General features: G+C 33.8%; 2 protein-coding genes across 2 annotated transcripts in view; both read right to left on the reverse strand.

The window, feature by feature from the left end:
- LOC107461049 (tryptophan--tRNA ligase, chloroplastic/mitochondrial) overlaps positions 1-1,559 on the reverse strand; it is a 5,477-nt gene extending 3,918 nt beyond the window's left edge. The window contains 6 exon segments of the mRNA XM_016079502.3: positions 148-270; positions 368-457; positions 838-879; positions 966-1,053; positions 1,182-1,307; positions 1,402-1,559. Coding sequence (XP_015934988.1) covers positions 148-270; positions 368-457; positions 838-879; positions 966-1,053; positions 1,182-1,307; positions 1,402-1,490 — 558 coding nt within the window. The 5' untranslated portion in view covers positions 1,491-1,559.
- An 11,787-nt stretch (positions 1,560-13,346) lies between these two features.
- Positions 13,347-14,849, reverse strand: LOC127741214 (uncharacterized). The gene is made up of 2 exons (XM_052253259.1): positions 14,281-14,849; positions 13,347-14,061 (listed from the first exon to the last, which is right to left on the reverse strand). The coding sequence occupies exons 1-2, from the start codon at positions 14,847-14,849 to the stop codon at positions 13,347-13,349; spliced, it is 1,284 nt and encodes a 427-aa protein (XP_052109219.1).
- Between the last annotated feature and the right edge of the window lie 4,967 nt (positions 14,850-19,816).

Raw genomic sequence — 19,816 nt, forward strand, 5'->3', positions numbered from 1 at the left:
CCTAATAGTCACTAAAATTACATGCTTAGGTGACAACAAAAGTAATCGAATTAAACTATCTTACTTTTAGAAGATTAGATACATAGAACAGGAAAAAATGAGATGTATTCAAAATGGAACCTAGGAATTCATACAGCTAAAACGCACCGCCTTGCGAGATTTCTCTTTGAACTGTATCATTTTGTTCAGCCAACCAATTGGTGTTGCAGAACTTAGCAACCACATTAATTCTACATGTGCCCGAACATGAGACTGTACAAAAACAGAAGCCTGTATTCACGAATAAATGCCATTCATTCACAACTGGACAGAAATTTCCAGCAAAATATTGATTACCAAAAAGCAGCAAATAAGAGTTGCAATTTACCTTAGAAGGATCCACTCCACATGCCAGATAAATAGCTGCAGTTGACCTTGAAGCCTTAGATAATTGTTGTGCTTCATAAGGTAATGTAATCTGTAGGATTAGATCTAAAACAATGAGAAATGGGGAAGATAACACTCCAAATCCTAAAAAACAGGATACCGGAGTGTTATTGATGGCACTTGATTACAAATGTTATTATCTCTGTAGGAAGTTGCCTTAAACTAATTGATCTATTTATGAAGCTAATGCTAAACTCACTAAGCCTCAGAAGCAACACAGATAACAGTGGGAAAAAAAATAAATAGAAAATTCACTAATTACACTGTCCATTCTTTTTCGATAAAAATAATTATTATACACCAACAATGTAGCACTATGAGGCCAGAGTTTAGCTCTAATAATAACAAAAAAGGCACAATAACAGCTCCATTAGGAAGCTTAGCAAGTTAACTTAGCAGCAGATTACATACCGCGTGGAGGTCTACAATGAAGAAAAGTGTATCATATGTATTCTGCAAAAAACAAATAAACAGAATGTCATAAAAACCAATGCAAATCTATGAATAACTACACAACAACCGAATGGAACATATATAACCTGAAGTGCAACCCAATTCTTGATGGCTCCAAAATAGTTTCCAAGGTGAATTGACCCAGTTGGCTGCACTCCCGAGACTACCCGTTTCCTGTTAGAGAGAAACAAGAAAACCACATTTTGACATAACCCAATTAAAGAGGAAAAAAAAAGATATTTGAACTCAATTGAGCATTAAAATAATGAAACTAAAAAGAACAAAAAAAAAGTGATTTTTACTTGAGAGGGGTTGGAGGAGTGATCGTGTCTGAAGAAGTAGAAGGTGTGGCGGTGGCAGAGGAAGTGCAAGAGCGGATAGAAGGGAGTGAGAAGCGAGAATGAAGGAGGGTTGAAGCAGCACACGACCTGTTTGTTGAAATGAAAATGAGAATAAACTGAGACACAGAAATATATAAATTTAAAAAAAGGAAGAAAAGAGAGTGTGTGTGTTTGTTTGTACAGTGAAGGAGCAAGGAAGCGTGGAGAATAAGAAGAAGAAGATGATGATAGATTGAGGAACTGAGAAACAACGGTGCCAGTGCCACCCATGTTTGATTTTTCGCTCACAACGCCTATCTCCTACTGTAATAGTAGAGTGCTACCCACCACACTCGCGCTTTTGAATTTTGATCCCATTAATATTTTTCAATCTTTTATGGTTTAGAATTAACTATTAAGAACTAATTATTTAGTTAATAAACTACTAAAAATACACCCGAATAATTTTGGCGCTGATAAAAATACATTTAATTTTTGTTATGGACAAAAATATTTTCAAATACTTTTAAAATACAACAAAAATATTTAACATTAGATATATATTTCTCAAAAAATATTTTAGAGATTAAATTTTGATTTAATTTTTTTAAACATGATTAGAAAAATAAAATATTATTATTTTTAAAATTTAGTATTTTTTCACTAAATATATATATATATATATTTTAAAAGTATTATTAGTTGTTGACAAAAAAATGTATACTTAGCGAAAAATCACCAAATTTTAAGAATAAAAAATATTTTTTTAATTATATTTGTAAAAAATTACATCAAATTCAATTTTTAAAATATTTTTTGAAACTAAATATTTAATGTTGGATATTTTTATCGCGTTTTAAAATTATTTGAGAATATTTTTATTGATAGAAAAATTCTCATACATTTTTGTCAACACTAATATTATTCGAGTATATTTTTTTGTGGTTTGTCTTATTTAAGATTATGATTTATGATAAGGATTTAAAATTTAAATTAAATTAAATCATTTTAAAAAAATTAATTGACAATGATTAGAAAAAGTTGACTTGCTAGTATTCTTTTTATGAAAAATAATTTAAGTTTTATATGTTTAATTTTAATATTGTAAAATATTTTATATTGTAATTTTTATTTTTTTATTTTTTTGTGATGATGATTAAAGATGATAAAAAATTTGTGTAGAAGTAAATACTAAATACAAATGAAAATTATCCGCAATGGAAAAATAAATAGGAAATGGAAAAGGGTAGATATATCTGTTTTATAGGAATTCGTTAAATTTTTGCAAAAACTAATTTATTAGAATACCATTACTTATTCCCTGTGGCACCACACAGTCACTTTCCCGTCACACCCCATTAATATATTAAGTCTTAGGGCTTGTTTGAGTGAGCTTATAAGAAAATGTCTTTTTTTGAATTATCTTTATTTAAAAGATCTTATAAAAAAGTAAAAGTAATTTTATATTTGGATATCTCATGTAAAAATGTCTTTTTATCTATCAATTATATTTGTTATATAACAATATAAAAGTATTTTTTTGTTTATTTATTACATGAAAAACATCTTTTTTTTTTTAGGAAAAAAGATCTTTTAAAAAAAGATGTAAATTACAGCTTCTCAAAAAAGATTTTTTTGATTTTACTAGTGTTTTTACTTTTACTACTAAAAATTTGCCAAACACGTTAAAAAATAAAAAAAATCTTTTTTTCATTGAAAAAATATTTTTTTTAACAAAATAATAGCGCCCAAACATGCATTTATATATTTTAATCCAGTCTCAACTTGAAGATGTGTGACCAATGGAATTGTTATCTTTGTGAAAATTATATTGCACAGTTAAAACTTTTTCTTAAAAGCTTAATAATGCATGGCAATAGCGTGTGTGATTCTTCACTTTTGTTGAATCAACAAAAATTATTCTGTTTGTTCATAAAGATTTCTTCTTATGATAATGTTATATATTTATGGTCCATAAAGAGAGACAAGATACTTAATTTAGGTTAACATTGTACAATCATTTTTTTCACTCTTAAGGCATTACATGGGCACACTATGGCAATAGTTAATAGCACCATTAAAGGCGGAGCTTAGTTTAGATAAGGAGGAGTTATGAACCTCCCAAATTTTTTTTATAAAAAAATTAAAAAATAGTTTAATTGGTTTAAATACTTTATTATAATTTAAAGTATCCAATAAGTTTAATAAGCAACACTCTCTCTATCTTTAAATTTAAATATAAAAAATTAGATATTTTTTATTCATTTAATTTAATATTATTTTATATTTTACTGTTTATTTAATTTAATTTTTATATGATAAAAAATAATAGAATATTTAATAAGTATTAATATTATTGTATTTGTATAAATTGATAAAAAAATTCAATATTTCTTTACATATTTTACAGGATATATATTCAAATTTTTATATAAAATAATAATAAAAAATCAAAGAATTGATGCATTTTTTAAGATGAAGGCTAATATTTAAGAAGGAGAACATATAACTTTTACAATATCAACACTTGTAGATAGTTCTTCTACTTTAATGAATCATGAAGAAAGTAAGATACAACCTTCAAAAGTTAAAAAAGTTATATCTTACGAGTTTGACCTTAATTTTTTGGAAGGAGACTTGGAAAATTGCTTTAAATTTAGCAATATCACCCAAACCAGAGAGATGAGGTTAAACGAGCTTATCTTAAATGGGGTCCATATTAAAAACATGTTGACAATTATTCTCTATTTGGCCCCCCCAAAATTTTGTTTCAAGTTCCGCCGCTGAGCACCATGATAAGAACTTGCTTGATAAATACACAATGATATGTTAAACATTGTTGCATTCCTTTTTAGCTTCAAAAACAGAACCGAAAGAGACAAATTCAGCTTGAGAAAAGATTGACATCAAAATAATAATACCGTTATGCAAAATTTTGACAAATGTACTTACATTCTCATCAAGTTACAATTGCCACAGAAGCTGCCTAATGCGCATTTTAATGGTTGAAACAAAAAAAAAGCAAATCCTCCAGCACAGCAGTTATCTATCCCTTGATGCCCCTGGAAAATCTATTTGAGATGGTATCCATAAGAAATGATTTGAGATAGAGGAGCTTCAAAGATCAATACCTCTAAATCCATCAAGTTTATGTTACCTTCATGAGAGTTTAGCTGCAACTCTTCTTCTTGTAGCGTTTGTCGGAAAAAAGACAGTGTTGAATTTGAAATAGTAACAGAGAGAAAGGAAGCTTTTCTCTTGCCATATTCTCCAACCTGAAGTAAATTGCAGAGAGGAATGGAGTAACTATACCAACCCGAAGCTAAAATAGAAATCACCTCTTTTGATTGAATGAAGGTAATGTGAATATGGTTTGAATCTATATAAAGATTATGTGCTGAAAGGGACAACTTAATCATACTCAATCAAGCCTCTTCATATATTTTTACTATATAATTAATAATTAGCATTTAAAATGACAAGGAACAAGGTAGCCTAATGGTAAATAGAGCATGCAGATACAAAAAAAGACCTAGGTTTGAACCACATTTTCATCAATTTTAAAATTTTTTCTCGACCAATTTAGTTGAACCAGTTTTCGTCGGTTTTGAACGATTTTCACCGGCTTTGACCGGTTCTATTCCTTAAGCAGTTCAAATACTGGACTGGACTGGACTGGTTGAGAGTCCGGTTCACCAGATTTTTGGTTGAACTGGCCAGTCCAGTCCGGTTCTTACAACTATGGTCTGATGGCTTCATCGCAACTTGACCTTCTAATGACATTAGCTATATTGAGTTCACCTTGGGAAAACTGTTTATTGATAGCGTGTTCAAAAGAAATTATACAAGGCATTAGACGAGTGTACAATAATATGAATAACTCTCCATCTATTCAACTTAAGAGTTACAAATCCAGCAAGCAGTTGAAGGCATATATCCCAACTTATTCTTCTAGTTCTTGCTGATCATAAGTCTCCATATGGTATGTTGCGTTACCAATCATTTCAGATAGCACGTTGGAGATTGTATCTCTGTATACAAACAAGACAAGGAAGAAATAGTTACTGTTAGAAAAGATTATACAGCAATAATTTGATCCTTTTATTTTGAAAACTTATACACCTCATGCTGATTCCTTTTACCTTGAATCTTCTAGCACTATAGGTAACTCTTTGATAAAAAAAAAATATTAGAAACAAGTACATTTTCAATCTGGGAAACGATTTTAATAGCCCTATTTAATTTGATATCGATGGTTATTAGTGACTAAGAGAATGAGGGTTGAATTTTAGTCCTTTTTTTGCTTATTAACACTTGCTGCCTTTTGAACTAACTTCAGGAGATATTTCTTGTTTTTGTCTCGTGCCTAGACAAGAGACTTTTTCTTTTTGTCTCGTAACCAGCCAAGAGATACTTTTCAATTTTGTCTCCTTCGAACAGAATCAGAAATAGAGAAGAAGAGAGAGAGAGAATCACACCAAGAAATATCCTGGTTCGGCTGCTAAGTATAATGCAGCCTACATCCAGTCTCCATCACAACAATGATGGAATTTCACTATAATCATCTTGATTACAAACACCAATTCTCCCTAGGAACTACCTTTCCTATCCGGGACAAGTCCAGAATCTAACCCAAATCCTGAACTTGACTTGGTCATCTACCAAGCTTTCAACTGCTAAGTACTAACCCAACTTGCAAGGAGATTCCCACAGAATCATGAAACACAACACAGATGTACAAAGGACCTCTAAGGACATCTATGGCTTTTTCTTTTAATTTTGTATACTCTGCCCTTTTCCACTCTATGACTTTTTTCATACAAACCTCACTGTTTGCCTTTTTCCATGAGACTCAAGACAGACAAAACTAATCAGAAAAATACAACATGAAACACATTGAAGGAGAAGAACTTCTGTTAGCTTGGGTAGATATGAGAACTATTGTGCTTTCACTCTTTTCTCCTTGCCTCAAGCCCTGGCTCTTCTCCCTTATTTATAGAAGGGGAAGCCTCCAAGGTTGAAATTGTTGAACTGAGCTAATCTTCTTCTTCTTCAAACCAAAATCGGTTCGGCCAGAGAGAGAGAGGAAAGGAAACCGAATGCTATAACCAACATGCAATTACCTCTGTATCATCCCTTCTCACCAAGCTCCATCAATCCGGGCCTTCCATCTTGACTTGCTCCCCAAGAAGGATTCCTAGCCCTTGATGAGTCCTTGATGCTTGACAGCTCCATCTGCTCTATCTTCTACCTCTTCCTCCACGTAGCTACAGTAGCTATCTCCTGTGGTGGCTGATCAAAAGTAGAGACGAGCCATGTTTCCAAGGGATCTTCTTCCTCTAACTGAGTTGGATATCTTTTATTTTTGGGTATGGAGAGTTTGAGATTACTTCACCACATCTTATCTTTAGTGGCAAAGATCTCAGCCACACCATACTGTAGATTTTCTTTTTCTTAATACCATCATCACAATGGCTTCTAGCATGCACATAGCTCCTCTACTTCTGCCTCTGATGGCTTGCTTCTTCATCCTTCTTCCTGACAAAGAAGTGACCGAAACTTGAGAGAAAAGAGAGAAAAAATTGAAAAACTTTCAATGGAACTAAGAAAGAGAATTAAAATGAATTATGTTTCCTACTTCCCTTTACTTAGTAACGTGTGATAGCAATGATGGCTATCAAATCAATTCCCACTTTCTCTTTCATGTTTCCAATGCTATTAATGCAAGTTAATTGAATTTGAAATCCATCAAAGAGTGAAAGTGGTATCCGTTGAAAGCATGCAACCTTTGCTTTCTCTCTTTTTTTCAATTTCAGACCGAGCTAGTTGGTTTCTCACCAAAAAATGATTTGGGCTTGCACAATTAAATCTGGCCCAACTAAAACAAAAACAATTCAGCCATATATTCTTAAATATATTTGCACAAGGCTGAATATTTTTCAACATATTGGACTTGCCATATTTTTTCTTTTCGGCCCAAAACAAAATCTGCACAATAAAATTATTAATTAATCAATGTGAATTGAAGATCAAATTAATAATTTTGTAAGTAATTATTTTAATAATGTTTGATAATCATCAAATCAAATTGGAGTTTTCCAAACTCATCAATCTCCCCCTTAATAACAAACATTATTAAAAATTGAAATGAAAAGAGTTAGAGTTTAGAGTACTCCCTTTGAATGTTTAGAATCATCCCCTTTCCATCTGTTACATTGTTCCCCCTTAATATGTGCCATTTTATCAAAGGAAGCATTGCATGTAACATTTTTATCAAGCTGAAAGCCACAATGTATTCAACATATGGAATATTAAATTATGTTGAACAACTTGATTTATGAGCAGAAGTGAAGTGATAAGCAAAACTGATTTGTTATCATATAAATGATTTTCTGCTCAATATAAACAAAAATAAAGCATGCTTGAGTACTTTCAAATTAACATGTACAAACAAATCCTGATGATATGGTTTCCTGCTAAACTATTCAATCAAGCAACAATTCAACAAATCACATTAAATATTGGCAAAATATCATAGCAGAGTCAAATATATCAGAGCAAAATGTCACTGCCACATTCAGAGCATGACCTAAACCAGAGAATATATAATAAAACATGACAAATAAATTGGAACATATGCACAAGGGTGATCATAAATCAAATTGATTTCAGCCCCTGTTTTTCAATTTTTCCTCCCCTTTTGTCATCAATGGAGAACCTGCAAAACAAGTGAAAAATAACATACCAACAGCAAAATATTTATTTTTTTAATAAATACAATGGTCCAGAGTATCCAAATATTAGTTACAAGAAAAAAAACTAACAGAAACCAAGTTCAAAGAGCAGCAAATAGTATATCAATCATCAGAAAGATTAAACTCAGAGCCGAGGGATTCAGCATCCTCATCTGCAGTAGCCATTTCTTTTTCAAAACTCTTAAGCATCAGATTCACTCTTTTTTTGCATTTGGTCCAGAATTTTTCATTCTCATACACCTGCTTGCGAGCAGCTTTGTAGGATTGTACCATCAAATTTGACATATTTGAGAATTCATTGAGAACTTCTTTGATGGATTCGGCAATCTTTGCTTGCTCAGTAGGACGACTCTCAAGATCAATTTCTGATGGTTTAGAGGGCATGAAGCGTTTTCCTTTGGTACTCTTTGCGGATCCAGTGACCCCTCCTCCTTTGATGATGGAGACCTTGTTTTCTACATGCTCATTAGTTAAATCAACATAAAAATATTCAAAGATGCATGTAAGAAAAATTCATAAGGAAGATTAGCCTTTTTGTCACTGCGAACACACTCTCACATGTGTCGCACCATTAGATATGCAAAAGAGATAGGAGAAGAAGTAAGGATTGCAAAAAGTACTAAAGTATCATAAAAAGTTACTCTTTGATAGGAACTACTCTGAGACATCAAAATATGATTAATGATTCTGTGAAGTAGCGCTCTTTCAGGACCAAGAGCCTTGTGCGTCAAAATCGTGCCATCTAGTGCAGAGAAATTTTCACAGGTCTGATTCAGAGCAATCTGATATGAGATCCCAACCTGTGAATCCCACTTTCCAGTCATGTAGGCTGTTGCTCCTTCATCAACATATCCCAATGCAGCACTGATTGTTTCTCTGTTCAGGGACAAGTGAACCCGTTTGACATATGAATGGATTGCACCATCAAGATACCTCATGTTCGCATAGAACTCACGAACCAAGGATGGATACACGGGCTTTTGAATGTTGAACAGAGGGATCCATTTCAGATTATCAAAGAGAGTGATAAAGTTAATGCCTTTTGTAGCCAGAGACTCCAAGTTCACTGTGTGAGAGGCACACAAGTGACGCTTCTTCAAAATTTCATCATGAAACTCATAGGAAGCACATGAGTTGAATCTGCCCGGATCAAAATGTGAGTGGCCCTTGTTGTATTTATTTTTGAAATCAAGTGATTCCAAATTTGGTGGTTCCCTGGTGTTACGAAGAACGTAACCTTTGGCACGTTGAGAACTGCGGCCAGAAGCATGTGGAGTTTATTTCCTTGGAGGTAAATAAAGTAAGGAAGATTGAGACTCCTCTTTTTCTTCGATCACTGGTTCCTTTTTCTTTCCAGATTTCTTTCGAGATGATTGCCTAGGATGAATAACATTTTTCCTCATGGTTTCGGTTGAGTGGGAGGAAGGGGATGAAGGTAAAGTAGAATGTATGTGAATGTGCGTATGTGTTTAAGGAGTAGAAGAAAATGGAGAATTTTTAGAGAGTGGAGTTCGGCAACTTCTCTTGGGAGCCACCTTTTTTTCATGTTATGAAAATGAAGAAGGGAGAGGGAAGGTGAAAGAGTGGCCGAAGAGATTGGAGAGAGATGGGAGGTTACAAGAGCATTCAATACTGAGTGGATAGAGAGGGTTAAGTGAGTAATGGGACCATTAAGTGGTGCGGTTATCAACAAGAAAAGATTTTTTAAAATTAAAATTGAGAGGTTAGCTCCTAGAATCAAGGAAAAAGGTAGAAGAAAAGATTATAATTTGACAACAACTCCTTCCTATAAGATATGATATGACAACTTCCCAAAAGAATTATTATTAAAAATATGAGGAACTCAAAATGGGCAAAGGTCAAGGATAGGGTCAAAGAAGATTTGGTGGGGCCCATGACCATTAATATCAAAATCATTCTCCCCTTGTATATGGCCAGTTCATCACATCCTCAATTTTGTCTCCTGTTTTCCCACGAGACAAAACTAACAGATTCATCAAAAATCACAATTTATCAACAGAATTCAAATCCAACATAAACAGTTGTTCCTTAATGAACAGAATCTATCCTCACACAAAGGTTTAGTGAAAATATCAGCAAGTTGTTCTTTAGATTTCACAAATTGAATATCAATAGTACCTTTTTGTACATGTTCTCTAATAAAATGATATATAATTTCAATGTGCTTAGTTCTAGAGTACAACACAGGATTTTTAGAGATGTTTATTGCACTCATATTATCATAAAACAAAGAAATACTATTAATTTTCAATTTATAATCCTCCAACTGAGTTTTTAACCAAATTAATTGTGAACAACAAGCAGAGGCAGATATATATTCAGCTTCGGCTGTGGATAGAGCTACTATGACTTGTTTCTTACTTGACCACATATTTAGTGAGCTTCCAAGGAAGCAACACATTCCGGATGTGCTTCTTCTATCCACTCGATCTCCTGCATAATCTGCATCACAAAAACATCATCAGATTTGGGATACCATAAGCCATAATCACATGTTCCCTTAATATATCTAATCACTCTTTTGACGGCTGAAAGGTGGGATTCTTTTGGGTGAGATTGAAATCTTGAACATACACCTACACTTTAGACAATGTCCGGTCTAGAGGAGGTAAGATACATGAGTGAACCTATCATTCCTCTATACCGTGTTTCATCCACATCTTTGCCATCATCATCTTTTTCAAGCTTAGTGTTTGGATTGGTGTTCCCATAGGTTTGGAATTTTCTAGGCCCAATTTCTTGATTAATTCTTTAGCATATTTTCCTTGGTGAATAAAAGTGCCACTAGGAGTTTGTTTAATTTGGAGACCAAGAAAGAATGTTAGTTCTCCCATTAAACTCATGTCAAACTCATTAGTCATGAGTTTTCCAAACTCTTCACATAAGAATTCATTGGCCGATCCAAACACTATATCATCCACATAAACTTGAACAAGAAGAATATCATCATTAGATACTTTAATAAATAAAGTAGTATCGGTGGTACCTCTTTGAAAGTGATTTTCCAATAAGAAGGCACTAAGCCTTTCATACCAAGCTCTTGGAGCTTGCCTAAGGCCATAAAGAGCCTTTGAAAGTTTGAAAACATGATTTGGAAATTCTTTATTTTCAAAATCGGGGGGTTGTACCACAAACACTTCTCTATCTATAAGGCCATTAAGGAAAGCATATTTAACATCCATTTGGAATATTCTAAAACCCTTATGGGCAGCATAGGCAAGAAGCAATCTAATTGCTTCCATTCTTGCTACCGGAGCAAAAGACTCATCAAAATCAATATCCTCTTTTTGATCGTAACCTTGGACTACTAATCTAGCCTTGTTACGAACAACCTTACCATCCTCACCCAATTTATTTTTGAAAACCCACTTAGTACCCGTTACCTTCTTACCATTCGGATGAGGTACTAGTGTCCAAACCTCATTCTTGTCAAATTGAGCTAGCTCTTCTTGCATGGCTTTGACCCAAGAGGGATATTCAAGAGCTTGCTTCATATTATTAGGCTCCATTTGAGACAAGAAAGCAAAATTGCTTTGTTCGGATTGCTTCTTGGTTGAGGATCTTGTTGTAACACCTTGGGAGGGATCACCAATGATAAACTCATGAGGATAACCCTTCATGGACTTCCATTCTCTTGGTTTTTGGAGTAAGATTGAGCTTTGATGAGCTTCAGCTGACTGGTCTATTCCGGAATCTCTGACTGGTTCAGGAGACAAAACTGAAATATCTCCTCCATCCTAATGAGACAAAACTGAACGGACAGGTTCTTTACTTAGGACAGCATTGGGACTTTCTTGACTTGGTTGATGGTTCATTTTTGCTTCACTACCTATATCATCATCTAAAAGGGCACTGGAAATTGAATTAGTATCGCAAAAAGACACATGTATGGATTTCTCTATGATTATATGTTCCTTGAGGTAAATTCTAAATGTTTTGCTAGTGGTAGAGTATCCAACAAACATTCTTCATAGGATTTTGGATCAAATTTACCAAGATTCTCTTTATTGATAAATACAAAGCATTTACATCCAAAAATGTGGAAATACTTAAGATTTGGTGGGGTTCCTTTCCATAGCTCATAAGGAGTTTTCTTTAAACCCTTTCTAATGATGGTCCTGTTCAAAATATAACATGCTATATTTACAGCTTCAGCCCACAAAAATTTTGGAACATCATTTCACAAAGCATATCCCTAGTCATCTCTTGAAGACTTCTATTCCTTCTTTCAACTACCCCATTTTGTTGAGGAGTTCTAGGACAAGAAAAGTTATGTGCAATTCCAAAATCATCACAAAATTTTTCAAAATCTTGATTTTCAAATTCTTTTCCATGATCACTTCTCAAGTAGGCAATTTTCAAATCTTTTTCATTTTGAATTCTTTTACAAAGGGTTGAAAAAGCATGGAAAGCATCATTCTTATGAGCAAGGAAGAGTATCCAACCGAATCTAAAGTAATCATCTACCACAACCAAACTATAGTGTTTACCTCCTAAACTTTGAGTTCTTGTGGGACCAAAAAGATCAATGTGTAACATTTCTAATGGCCTCTTGGTAGAAATTACATCTTTTGGTTTAAAAGAGGATTTTACTTGTTTGCCTAATTAACAAGCATCACAAGTAATTCCTTATCAAATTTAATATTTGGAATTCCTCTTACTAAGTTTTTCTTAACAAGCATAGAAATTTGGTATATGCTTGCATGACCCAATTTCTTATGCCATAGCCATTTTTCATATTCAAGTGATGTAAAATATGTCACCTTTTGATCTTTTAAATCCTCAAAAGTCAATCCATACACATTGTTACACCTTTTAGTTTCAAACAAAATATTCCCAGATTTTTCACAAATAACTAAACAATCCAATTTCCTAAAAATAACTTCATATCCAAGATCACATAATTGGCTAATGCTTAGTAAATTGTGTTTCAGTCGCCCATCAACAAGTAGAACATCATTTATGAAAGAAGAAAAGCTTTTACCAACTTTACCTATTGCCATTATCTTTCCTTTGCCATTGTCACCAAAAGTGACAAACCATCCATCATATTCATCAAGCTTAATGAAGAAGGTTGCCTTTCCGGTCATATACCTAGAGCATCCACTATCTATATACCACATATTGTCTTCCACTTGGATGCTAGGCACACCTACAAAATAAGCTCAAGTGACCTTAGGTATCCAAATTTTTTTGGATCCTTTAACGTTAAACCATCTCCTTTGTCCCAAGCCATTGTAATCACAAACAACTTTACAAACTTTGTTTCCAATCATTCTTTCAATAAAAAAACATTGAATGGAAAAATGACCATTCTGATTGCACAATCTACAAAACCTTGGAGTTGCTGTTTTGCTAAAGCTTGTTGGTTTTAAAACCTTACGTCATTAGAAGATGATGCCATGTTTGCAAAAGAAGTTTTCTTAACAATTTTTTCAGATTTATGAAATCCCAACCCAGCTTTATCATAAAGAGGTTTTTGACTAGCCAATAGTTGATTTAAATTTTCTGAACTTTGAGCAAAGGTGGCTACGTCCTCTTTGAGCAACTTCTCATTTTCTTCAAAATAATTTAGATATGCAACCACAGAATGTTGTTTTTCACAACCTTTTATTTCATCTTTCAACCGCTTATTTTCCTCAACAAGATCAACAGTGGTTTCAGCTTTTCTCAGTTTTTCTTTTAGAAAACCATTTTCAGCTTTAAGAATGGTGATTTGTGATTCAAGATCTTGGTTTTCACTTAGGAAGCATCTAATCTTTTTAGAAAGGTGATCTATCATGAGATGAAGATCTTCAGTGTCAGGATTATGAAATACTACTTGTTCAACGTGATCTACCATGAGACATGGTTGGGACTTAGTTTTTGATTCTTCATCTTCTTCTGAGTCGTTTTCCAAGTCTTTCCAAGAAGCCATCAGTCCTTTCTTCTTTCCCTTCTTTGGCTTCTCCTCCTTATTCAATTTAGTGCAATCAGATTTGAAATGCCCAGTCTCTTTGTAGTTGTAGCATATCACCTTGCTGAAGTCTTTCTTTTGTTTCCTTGAGCTGCTTCCCTTGCTTCTTTCCTTCAGTTTCACCATTTTCCTGAATTTTTTGGCAAACAAAATAAATTCATTTTCATAAGAATTATCACGGGATTCATCATCCAGGGAGTTAAAAACAGATGTAAGAGCTATTCCTTTTCTTTTTTAATCTTTTTTCAAATATGTGTTTTCAAAAGCAAGTAAATTTCCTCTCAAGTCATCATATGTCATGGAATCAAGACCACTACTCTCAGATATAATTAATGCCTTAGTTTTCCACTCTTTTGTGAGACTTCTCAAAACTCTCCTCACAAGCACAGATTCAGGATATATGATCTCCATAGCATCCAAGCCAACAATAATGATGTTGAATCTTTCAAACATTTCATCTATTGATTCTCCTTCCTTCATTGAGAATATTTCATGTTCTCTGTTCAGCATGTCTATCCTGGTCTTCTTTACTATGGTTGTTCCCTCATGAGTGATTTGAAGTTTGTCCCAGATTTTCTTTGCCGTTGTGCATCGTGATACCCGTCGAAATTTCTCGAAGCTGATTGCATAGTTGAGCAAATTGATAGCCTTGGCGTTGAGCTCCACCTTTTTTCTGTCTTTTTCAGTCCAACTGGCTTCGGGCTTGAGAGAAACTATTCCTTCAGCACTTGTAGTGGTTGGAAATTGAGGACCTTCCAAGATTATCTTCCAGAGTCTGTAGTCTACTGCTTGCACAAAAATCTTCATTCTTTCCTTCCAATAAGTGTAGTTCTTTCCATTAAAGAGAGGAGATTTATTGCTTGACTGTCCTTCTGTTAGATTGTAGGACACCAGGTTTGAGCCACTGTTCTCTGCCATCTGGATCTTTTCTCCAAGCTACAAAGCTTGCTCTCTTTGAGACCAAGCTCTGATACTAATTGATTGTTATCAGTGGCTAAGAGAAGGGGGGTTGAATCTTAGCCCATTTTTTGCTTAGTAACACTTGCTGCCTTTTGAACTAGCTTCAAGAGATATTTCTTGTTTTTGTCTTGTGTCTAGTCAAGAGACTTTTTCTTTTTGTCTCGTAACCAGCCAAGAGATATTTTTCAATTTTGTCTCCTTCGAACAGAATCAGAAATGGAGTAGAAGAGAGAGAGAGAATCACACCAAGAAATATCCTGGTTCAGCTGCCAAGTGCAATGCAGCCTATATCCAGTCTCCATCACAACAATGATGGAATTTCACTATAATAATCTTGATTACAAATACCAATTCTCCCTAGGAACTACCCTTCCTATCCGGGACAAGTCCAGAATCTAACCCCAATCCTGAACTTGACTTGGTCACCTACCAAGCTTTCAACTGCTAAGTGCTAACCCAACTTGCAAGGGGATTCCCACAGAATCATGAAACACAACACATATGTACAAAGGACCTCTAAGGACATCTATAGCTTTTTCTTTTAATTTTGTATATTTTGCCTTTTTCCGCTATATGACTTTTTTCATACAAACTTCACTGTTTGCCTTTTTCCATGAGACTCAAGACAAACAACACTAATAAGAAAAATACAACATGAAATGTATTGAAGGAGAAGAACTTATGTTAGTTTGGGTAGATATGAGAACTCTGTGCTTTCACTCTTTTCTCCTTACCTCAAGCCCTGGCTGTTCTCCCTTATTTATAGAAGGGGAAGCCTCCAAGGTTAAAACTGTTGAACTGAGCTAATCTTCTTCTTCTTCTTCAAACCAAAATTGGTCCGGCCAGAGAGAGGAGAGGAAACCGAATGCTATAACTAACATGCAATTACCTCTGTGTCATCCCTTCTCACCAAGCTCTATCAATCCGGGCCTTCCATCTTGACTTGCTTCCCAAGAAGGATTTCTAGCCCTTGATGAGTCCTTGATGCTTGACAGCTCCATCTGCTCTATCTTCTGCCTCTTCCTCCACGTAGCTACAGTAGCTACCTCTTGTGGTGGTTGATTAAAAGTAGAGACGAGCCATGCTTTCAAGTGATCTTCTTCCTCTGACCGAGTTGGATATCTTTCATTTTTTGGTACGGAGAGCTTGAGATTACTTCACTCTTACCTTTAGTGGCAAAAAATCTCAACCACACCATACTGTAGATTTTCTTTTCTTAATGCCATCATCACAATGGCTTCTAGCATGCACATAGCTCCTCTACTTCTGCCTCTGATGGCTTGCTTCTTCATCCTTCTTCCTGACAAAGAAGTGAACGAAACTTGAGAGAAAATAGAGAAAAAATTGAAAAACTTTCAATGGAACTAAGAAAGAGAATTAAAATGAATTATGTTTCCCACTTCCCTTTGCTTGGTAACGTGTGATAGCAATGATAGCTATCAAATCAATTTCACTTTCTCTTTCATGTTTCCAATATTATTAATGCAAGTTAATTGAATTTGAAGTTCATCAAAAAGTGAAAGTGGTATCCGTTAAAAGCATGCAACCTTTGTTTTCTCTCTTTTTTTCAATTTTGGACCGAGCTAGTTGGTTTCTCACTAAAAAATGATTTGGGGTTGCACAATTAAATCTAGCCCAACTAACACAAAAACAATTCAGCCACATATTCTTAAATACATTTGCACAAGGCTGAATATTTTTAACATACTGGGCTTGCCATATTTTTTCTTTTTGGCCTAAAACAAAATCTGCACAATAAAATTATTAATTAATCAATGTGAATTAAAGATCAACTTAATAATTTTGTAAATAATTATTTTAATAACGTTTGATCATGGTCAAATTAATTTGGAGTTTCCAAACTCATCATGTATGTACAATGAATTTGGTTAAGCATAAACATAAAGATTAGGCAAAGAAAAAAACACCATTTTTTTTAACTCTTTTCTTTCCACAAATCAAGCTATCATTTTTTTTCCTTCGTGCAAAACAGCATGTTGTTGTTTTTAAAACAAAGGAAATGACAAACATTAGAGATTAGAAAATTACCTACTCAGAATCTGTATCGGAAAAGTTTGGGCCAGATTAGTTGGTGCTTGTTCTTGCAGTGTTCTCCCAGCAAAGGACACTCTTCAATTCTTGTAGTGTTCTCGCAGTACTCAATGCGCAATTGTTGAAGGGAGGTGAGGCGGAGAAGCTCGTTGCACTCCAATATCTCTAGATTTGGAAAATGATAGAGGTTCAGAGTGGTAAGGGAGGGAAAGTGAGGCAGCGAACCCACCTCTGGGTATGACTTTATGTTCAATGGTAAGATGAGTGAGGCCATGATAGATCCCTCATTTGTTGCTCGCCAATTCCCATATATAAGGAGAGACTGTAAACTATTCATGTCACGTGGTAATGACTTCAACTTTGAGCAGAAGCTGACATCAAGACAGTGAGACTGATTTCAGGTTCCTACACCCTTCTATCTCAAGATTCTTGAGATTGGGAAAGGCATCCAATGACAACGAGGTCAGTGAATCACAGCTGTCTTGTATTTGTAGCTCTACCAAATCATACTTGTGCTGCTGTAGATGTGTATTTCTTGGAGGCAACGTAGATGGTTAATGTTGATCATTGCCTTTAATGCAGACTCCATCACAGATTCACTTCCCTCAAAGAAGAAACTATTCTGAAGAATACCTGATTAAGCATCTCTTCCTTCAACATTCCACAATTTGTTATATGAAGCCACTTAAGCCACTCCTCCCAACATGCCATATGCGAAGAATGATGATCTCCTTCATTCTTGTAAAACTCCTCGCCAATACTCCTCAGCTGATCCAAACCTTTAATGCATCTTCTGGAAAGTTTCAACTTCCAACCACCGTGTTATGTTATGGGGCCAGGTTCAATAGTACTACCATACTGGTCTCTCTCAGAAGTAGTTATGCTATATAACAAATCAGTTACTAATCACTACTCAGTATTATATTAATGGATTTAGTATCGGGTAGCAGAGTTTTTCTCTCTTTTTTTTTTATCAGTAAAAGAAAATCTCAACAAATAGTAGTGAACGGCAATGAAGTGAAATAACTATTTCTAGAAAAAGTTAATAATGCATGCTATGAAATGAATTTGTAGTGAACGGCAAGGTAGTTGAGATTGAAATTGAAGAATAAATTAAACATGTAAAATGTAATATTGGCTCATAAGTTATAATTGTGTTTTTAATTCATGAAAGATGCAACCAAATTGCAAGTTGAGGAAGGTTTCAACTTTGTACGAGCAAGGCAATAGTACTGTTTTTTTTTTTCTGCAACTTTTATCAGTGATTGAGAGTTTGAGACACTCGTGATTATTTTTTTTACTTGTTATTTCTTTCTACACAAAAAAGGGATCTCTGAGAGATAAACTACACTTTAAATTGTTCAATAAGAATGTAAAATTTTAAAGCTATATAGTCCTCCGTAATGTAAAATTTTGGAAAAGTTAAGTTTTCAAGAGTTGTACGAACAAAATTTAGAGAAATACATTATATCTTGAAACTATATGGAGTTTTAAAACCAAGAGCACTTTCCAAAGAAATTAAAGTGGTATATGCATGCAACATTGTTAAGTAACTAACAGTTAGTCTTCTTCTAAAGGTGTCAGTGTGTCACTGATTCTTTCCTCTAACTTTTCGTTCTTTCTTGCAAGTCGTGTTGTCTCCAGTGTCAGCGATGGACACTATATAAAACTAGGAATATTTTGGTACCACATCTTTAAGATTTTTCCTGCTTGTCTGCACATCTGAAAACATTTTTAAGTTTTTTTTTGTTTTTTTGTTAATTTTGGAAACATTAAACTACTAGTTATACAGCATCCACCTTAATATCATTTTTATAATCTTCTAAGGCGGTTAGAGGACTACGTTCGTTAGAGTGATGCGGTAACTCTCATTCCTTTCTGTTATTTTCACTTTCTCCTAGCCTCTCTATTCTCTCTCCTTCTCTTCCTTCTTTTCTTCTGTCATAAAAATTCTTCTCTGATTTCCCTTTTCCCAAATTCTGCACAGGTCATTGGATGAGGATCGTGGAATTGTACTCTTATGACGTTCCACCATAATTTTTCTTCTCTTCCTTATTATACTGGTTTTGTTCTTTTTATACTGTTACATTGAGGCTTTGAGTATAGTGTGATATACTTGCTACTGTTATTCCATTCAATAAAATTCATATTACACCCTTCCATACACATTACTTTCTTCCTTCTACATATCAAGTTATCATTTAAATTTTCTGATCCAGCAGGTAAAATGGAACTCCAGATAAAAGGATATATAAAATAATTACCAACCTAAAGCTAACATCAGAAAGCACCTCTTCTGGTTCCAACGTATAAATCCGATTGCCAACCCAAATGAACCTTGCCACTGCATAAGAATATTCACAAGTACAATGAAATCTCAACCATCTCTATATTCATTAAGTCTAAATATAATATCTTCATTTTTAAAGTTTCACTAAAAATGTTTTTTTTTTTTTGTGAAATTACATCTTTTGATACTTAAGTAACCAAATTTGATCTAAAATAGTCTTTATCCGAGCTTGTGTGAGTTTGCTAAATTTACCCTGCGTTTACTCACATTCAAGTTACTAGACCCACACGGATCAAATGTTGATTCATTATAGAAAGTTATTATATTTGTATATTTAAATAAATGTTAGGTTTTGTTAATGATATACATACCAAAAAATTAAAATTTTAATAAAAATAGTTTATATTGTAATTACACAAACAACATAACGAATACAAGCTAAGTGACATTTAGTTATACTATTAGACTCCTAGTGTATGGTCTACACTACACACAAAGTCATGTACTTAATTTATTTTATTGTTTTTTTTTTTGTATATTTTATTTACAAAATTATTAACATATATTTATTAAAAGAATTAAT

This window comes from Arachis duranensis, chromosome 8 (genome assembly GCF_000817695.3).
Source record: "Arachis duranensis cultivar V14167 chromosome 8, aradu.V14167.gnm2.J7QH, whole genome shotgun sequence".
Taxonomy (NCBI): domain Eukaryota; kingdom Viridiplantae; phylum Streptophyta; class Magnoliopsida; order Fabales; family Fabaceae; genus Arachis; species Arachis duranensis.

What these genes read in the sequence shown, in the direction of transcription:
- LOC127741214 (XM_052253259.1), bottom strand. Translation starts at nt 14,849, where the DNA reads ATGGCAGAGAACAGTGGCTCAAACCTGGTGTCCTACAATCTAACAGAA. An exon ending in TTGAGAAGTCTCACAAAAGA is followed by an intron (nt 14,062 to 14,280) that starts GTGGAAAACTAA and finishes CAAAAAATTCAG; the next exon opens with GAAAATGGTGAAACTGAAGG.